The 6726-nt window shown below is 57.5% G+C and overlaps 1 protein-coding gene across 2 annotated transcripts in view; it reads right to left on the bottom strand.

The window, feature by feature from the left end:
- Positions 1–498: 498 nt before the first annotated feature.
- Positions 499–6726, bottom strand: part of COX10 (cytochrome c oxidase assembly factor heme A:farnesyltransferase COX10) — a 138829-nt gene continuing 132601 nt past the window's right edge. For both annotated transcript variants that reach the window (XM_078437727.2, XM_078437728.2), the window contains exon 7: positions 499–2450. In XM_078437727.2, coding sequence (XP_078293853.1) covers positions 2044–2450 — 407 coding nt within the window. In that variant the 3' untranslated portion in view covers positions 499–2043. The remainder of the gene's footprint in view (positions 2451–6726) is intronic.

Here is a 6726-nt window from a genome sequence, read left to right as displayed (position 1 = left end):
CTGGTGGGGTCACCTGAGAACAGGGTGCCTTCAGGGCGGTGGGGGACGTGGAGGGAAGTTCTCACATGGAAGATCATTGGAGAGAAGACTGGGTCTGAGCGTTGACAAGCTGTGACTTCATTTACCGCGCAGATAGATGGTGCAGCGGCCACTGACCTTTTCCGAGGAGAACGACAGGTCTGGGAGCCCTGGAGGATGATGTCTGTGGTGCTGGTTTCGTAGGAAGAAGGGAGAGGCTGGGTGTTTCCAAGCTGAAGGTAGGGGAGGGGCGGGCGGGTCACGGCCCTTCTTCTTTTATTACTGATAATCATACTCATTATTGTTTCGGGTGTACAGGTATAAAAAAATCCAACGCGCTTCCTTCCACCACCTTGGGACAGAAATACCGATCGCCCTCCAACCCCTGCTCGCTCATAAAAGCGAGTCGAGTGTTAGCAATTCTGCCAGGCCCCGTGTCAACTCGGTACAAGGCGATCAAATACACGACATCACGCCCACTGCTGTTCTCACCTACTGGTTTATTGCAGCAGGAGAGAATGGAGGCATTTTACAAACCCGAGGGCTGCAACAGGGTGTAGACATTTTTTGCAGACATTCCTATGCCACGTTCCCCGCAGTAAAAGACCCGGATACAGCCGGGAGGTAATACGGCACAGAAGTAGAAACGGGGGTCACATGTTCTCGGCAGTCGCTTTAGACAACTTTGAGAATGGGCAGGCTGCAGTGACCGTTTAAATGTTGCCTTAAATACTCCCCACAATGAATCCCAGCAGTGCCCCCACAGACTGAGCAAGGAAACCACCCCGTTAAGCATCGAGACCTTCAGGCAAGTGGGGTTCGACAGCCGACAAGGACCATATGTAAAGGACGGACGGATGGAAGGGACCACACGTGCCTGGCTACAGGTTAGCTCGCACAACTCCCAGGACGGACGCATCCCCGCCCAGAGTCGGACCCGAGCTTCTGGCCACCGGATGTACGGACGCTGATTTCTGAGTTCAGAAGATCCCGGGAGAGAATGGTGTTTTCCACTGAAGGGACGTGAACGTGAGCTCTGTGGCTGGCTAGGCCTGCTCACGTTTTTGTTTGCTTGTTTGTTTGTTTGTTTTCCCTTCTCCATCGGCCTTGAGAAGCCGCACAGCAAACCGGCGGCTGATGGGGGACACGAAGGGGTCAGAGCCCGCCGGATGGCTGGTATGAAGTCTAGCGCCACCCTTCCAGAAAGAAAACGCTTCAGACACCTCCTGTATTTTCAAGTGAACTATATAAAGATGCCTTTGATTCCTTGGAGTTTTTGAAATGCTGATACGTAACGGGGGTGGACCAGGGGCTGGCAGTCCCGTCTGGGGTCCCCTAGGCAACCGTTTGGAATTCTCCCTTCGCGATGGGCCGGCAGCACACCCTTCGGGTTCTATTATTGTTTGGGGGAGTATGCGGTTGAGAATATATGTGAGAAAGCTGGACTGGGGGCCCTGGCTCTTTCACGGGGAGGGCCGGCAGGGCGCACTTCCTCCGACGTGGCCCTCCGGGGACCTGAGGACACAGAAACTCCAGACCGAGTACTCCTGATCAACGCGTCTGGTCACCAGGGAGCATTCCAACTGGGAGGCAGGGAGTGTATGTGTATGTGTGTGTGTGTGTGTGTGTGTGTGCGCGCGCGCGCGTGTGTGTGTGGCTAGAAAAGACGTGGACCTGTACCTCCCCGCAAAGAAGAAAATCAACGGGGAGGGGGCCGTCGGGGGCTAGAGGAAGAAATCTACAAAGACTCTTAAAGAGAAAAATACTCTCTCTGTATTATTAATCACCTGAGCCAACCCATTTCTCATTTGGGGCGCATCTTGGATGCTACCATTAAAAAAAACGTCGCGTGATCACGGAGCATCAAATCATTTTACAATCTCCTACTAAACCGGGCAATTTCCCTTTTCCGCTTCTAGAATTGACAAAATATTCTGGTCTCACCGCAAAGGACAAAAAAAAAAAAAAAAAGTGCGTCTCCCTGTACGTTTCCTTGTTTTTGTTTCCCCACGCGCCCATGTGGGGTCAACCCCGAGGCTCCCCCCCGGCACAGGTCGCCCCTGGCGGCTGCTTGCAGGTGAGCATGAGCAGCAGAAACAGGGGCAGGTGCCAGAGGCTGCAGAAGAACAGCTTCCGGGAGCTCTTCCGGTCCGCATCGACGTAGAACCGGAAGCCGAGGTAGGAAATATACAGGTTGATGGGGAGGGAGATGGCGGGGAAGGTCCACGTGGTGACGTCCAGGACGGGGGCGGCGGCGGACAGTCCGATCAAGGCCAGGCAGTGGCGCAGGGCGACGCGCCGGCACAGGGCCGGGTGGGTGACCGACATCATGCAGTAGCCGCCGCGGGAGTAGTCTTCACGGAGGCCCCAGCTCAGGGCGTTGAAGTGGGGGAACTGCCAGGAGTAGAGGATCCCTCCCAGGAGAAACGCTCCTGTGTGCGGGTTGAGGGGAAAAGGGGAAGCAAGACACGCTGTCATCAGAGGCTTACAAAGGCATCTCTGTCTCTCGCCCGCAAAGCCCTTCTGGCCCCGAGGTGGCCCCTCCGGATGTCACCCGGATCTCAGAGTCTCTGCCCGTCCCTGTTCTCGCCTCCACCTTGTCCAGGCCTGGCATCGGGGGACAAGCCCGGGGGAGGGGGTAACTTCACACTCTCCAAGATTCCCCCCCCCCCCCACCGCCCCCACCCCTACCGCGGGGCACTGGGTATCTGTGGCTCCCGTCCACCCAGCGCCCACCGTGCGTCCCAGCATCGCGACAACCAGAGGCCCCCTACACCGGTGGGACCTCTGCGCAGGGGGCTTGGGGGAGGCGGAGGCGGTCTCCTCGGCGAGGCCCCTCCCCAGGGTGCCTGGCGGCTCCCAGCTCGCAGTGACGGAGCTGAACGTAGCCCCAGCCCCCGCGCTGAGCATCCTGGCTTTTGTCCCTGTCCTGGCTGCGTCACTGAGCACAGCCAGGGCTCCCAGGGCAGTGTCTGGCACATTCCACGGGCCGGCGCCATGTGACAGGCAGGAGGTACGAAGACGGCATGTGTCAAATAGATGGAGTGACATAAAGGAACACGGTCCCCTGAGCAGAACGGGAGCCTGTGTGTGGCTCGGCAGCTTTTCAACGAGGACGTATTAGTATCGCGAGCACCATTTAGCCCCTTTGTCTGGAACAGGGCCTCCCCTCCCCCACAGCGGTGGGATGAAGGCCGCCGCTCACCGGGCACCTATGGGGTGACGGAGCCTTTCACACAGTTTACCTCATTTAATCCTGACATAGGATGTTAGGTAGGGTTCATGCCCCTTAGCGAACCATCACAGATCAGATGATGTTAGGTTCTACAAAAGGAGGTGACAGGAGGAAGCAGAACGAGCCCGTGTGCTGTGAAGGCGGCCCCCACGAGTCAGGCAGCCCACCCCCGCGCAGGCGACTCACTGTTCACTTACTCCCGCAGAAAGTGCTAACTGAGCGCCTACTAAGTGGCGAGCACCGTGCCGGGCGCTGGGGAGCACAAATCCACCCCTCCGGAAGGCGGCTCGCCATCGAGGCATTCATCAAGAGCCACACTACTGAGTCTGCGTCGCCACCCCACTGCGGTGCGGAAGTCCGTGCGACGAGGACACAGAACGAGACCCAGCGGAGGCAGGCAGAGAAGGCCTCTCAGAGGAGGGGGTGTCTGGGCTGAGTTCTGCGGGACAGGTGACCTAGTCCCGTGAGGGCTGGCGGAGGAAGAAGTGGTCACGAAGGGGCCGGAAGGCGCACGGTGTAGACGAGGTATTACAAGGAGACGAGAACACACGTTAGGATTCACGGAGCTGTCTATCGAAAGGAAAAGAGGTCAGTTGGACTGTACGATAATTGAAAAAACATATCAAAATCAGAAAAGGGAAGCTAGTGTGGCTGGAGGGACAGGCAGGACGTGCCACCCCCAACTCAGCGGGGTGTGCCTTCCAAGCACTGGCTTGATCCCCAAAGCAACAGAAAGCCATGGAGACAGGGGAACACGTTTCAGCGTGTGTGTGTGTGTGTGTGTGAGCACCTGTGCGTGTGCAGGGGGCGTGAGGAAAGGGCATCAGTGTCACTTGGCCAATTTGAGAGAGAACACGCTGGCGGGGCCCAGAGCAGGCACGGAAGGTTCCATCAGGGGCTGAGGAAATGAGAGGGGACGGGTGTTGCGGTCAAGGTGGTGACAGTGGGAGGAAAGAGGGACTTGAGAGGGTTTTAGGAGGCCAAGTGGCAGGGAGTGAGTGTAGAGTAAATAAGGAGGGGAAGGAGAGGGCACCCCCTCGGTTTAGGGGCCCACGGAGACGCCAGCCATTCTATGAGGTGAAGAACGGGGAAGGCTCAGAGAACAGCGCAGGAGCGTGACCTGGGATGTGTTCACCCTGACACGCCTCTGGGACACCCAGATGGCAACCAGGCAGTCGTGAAGAGGGGCCTGAGCTAGGATACGTCTCTGGGCGCTACTCACACCTGCATCTACCACTGGCTCAACCCCGGCGTGCTGTCATTCATCGTTTCTGCTTTCCGCTTGAATGCAAAATTCCTTAAGGGAATGGCCATTTGCCTTTTCCGTCGCCTCTCGGGAGCAGAATACAGAAAGCGCTGGATGCCGCTGCAGTGGAGGGTCCTCAGAGGCATCAGTGGGAGCCCACGTGTACAAAGAAAGGCTTTCCTAAAAGCCACCCGGGACCGGTGCGTTTCGGCACCGATCCGTGAGCCCACGGGGCAAACCACCCTCGGTGCCTTGTTCCCGACACCGAAGTGCCCCCCTGGGGGTCCCCCGCTGAGAGAGCCGAGGGCTCGCTCACCCACTCACTGTGTCACCTGCCCTGGCCGGCAGCATCCCGCACAGAGAGGCTGAAGTTCTGTCACCACAGTCCTATTTCAGGTAATGAGGATCTACTGAGCGCCCTCCACCTGCCCCCCGTCTGTGGGAATTTCAGAGAAGGAGAGGGTGAATACTACCGCTGAAACACAACCCAGCAGGAGAGAAGGCGGTTTAAATAATTCAGCATCATTCAGAAACCCAGGCTGGGGCTCTAAGGTCCTGAAGGGCCCCTGGTGTGCACATGCCAAAGAGGATCAGAAGGAATGAGCCCTTCTTTTAATCTCTTATCTGTATTCCTCAACAGCGTGGGCTGCAGAGGGACAAAGGCGGCGGGCTTTCCTGTCCCCTAAAAGACAGAGTGGTGATTTTTTTTTTTTACTCCTATTGTTCTGGGCAGAAACTCGCCTATTTCTGCATTGAGTGTTATCGGACGGTTGCAGCACCTCGAGGAAAGCTGGTGCGGGTGCAGACCGCAGGGCAAGGGGACCTGCTCTCGGACCCTGTCACAGTTCCTCGTGGGCTCCGTCAGTCAGTCAGTTCCCCTCCGACCTTCAAATATAAGGAAGCAACGGAGACTTGATGGGAGCGTCCCCATTCCAGCTGCCAAATCCCTCAAATCCCCTTTAACCTTCTCTACAAATAACATGAGGCACGTATGGCAGTTCAGGTAAACACGCTCCCATTTTCACGCTAACAATGGAAGCGGCCACTACGCGTGGAATCCACTCACTCGGTGACCAGATGGCGGGCGTCCACCGCAGGCCAGGCGCCATTCCAGATGCAAGGCCAAGCCCCGCTCCAAGTCCGGAGGGAGGGGCAGACATAAACCCGTGTGACAGTGATGGGCGCCATTCACAGTCAGAACAGGGGGGGGGGTCACGCTGGGGGCAACTGGACACCGACGGCTCAGGGACGGCCTTCCCAAAGGCGACATCCGCGGCAAGGCCCAACTAAGTGGAAGGTGCACCGCATCGGGTCCTGCCAAGGGTCGCTTTGGGTAGGTTTCTGGCACGGTGTGGAGGCCGCAGCCAGAGGCAAGGAGCTGAAGCACGGGGCTGGGCCACGCGGGCACCTGCAGACCGGGTCAGGTGTCATGGGGGGGATGGGGGTGGCAGACACCGATCCTTGTGCCCGGGTGGGGACGCTGGGACACACCCCAGAAAGTGCGCTCATGGTGGATGCGTGAAGCGCTCGACTCCCGGCCATCTGAAGTCTGAGGTGCCTCCAAGCCATTCCAGTTAAATGCTCCGGGGCTGTCACACGCCAGGCACTGGGGGGAGGAATTCTATCTCTCTCTCTCTCTTACGCTCACGACAACCTCTTGCAGATGAAAAGATTCGTGAACGTGAGGGTCTTCAGCATGACTGGCACCTCCTTTTATTTATTTATGTAAAGTTTTAATTTATTTATTTTGGGGGGTGGAGGGGCAGAGAGGGAGGGAGACAGAGAATCCCAAGCAGGCTCTGAGCGGCCAGCGCAGAGCCGGACGCGGGGGCTCGAACCCACCAACTGTGAGATCGCGAACCGGAGCCAACACCGGAAGTCGGACGCTTAACCGACCGGGTCACCCAGGTGCCCCAAGCAGCACCTTCTGTTAGACAGCTGCTGCCCCTACAGGGGACATACAAGGACTGCTAGGGGATGGCTGCGGGGTGCCAATGTAAAGGCTGACACTGCAGAACAGGCAGCGGGTTTGCTGGAAGGAAAAAGGGCATTTGCTGGTTTCTTAGGGGGTGCCGGGACCTTAAAAAAAAGTTTGCTTCCATTAGAGACAGACGATATTGGCCTTGACTGGGAGTATCCCTGGGGAACTGGAAAGGACAGAAGGGAAGGCTGGATGCCTCCTCTGTGTGGTGATGGAAAGGCAGATCATAAAGGAACCAGTAAAGAG

This window comes from Panthera onca, chromosome E1 (assembly GCF_046562875.1).
Source record: "Panthera onca isolate mPanOnc1 chromosome E1, mPanOnc1 haplotype 2, whole genome shotgun sequence".
Taxonomy (NCBI): Eukaryota; Metazoa; Chordata; class Mammalia; order Carnivora; family Felidae; genus Panthera; species Panthera onca.
The sequence above is the reverse complement of the archived record's forward strand: the minus strand, read 5'-3'. Positions and strand labels throughout refer to the sequence as shown.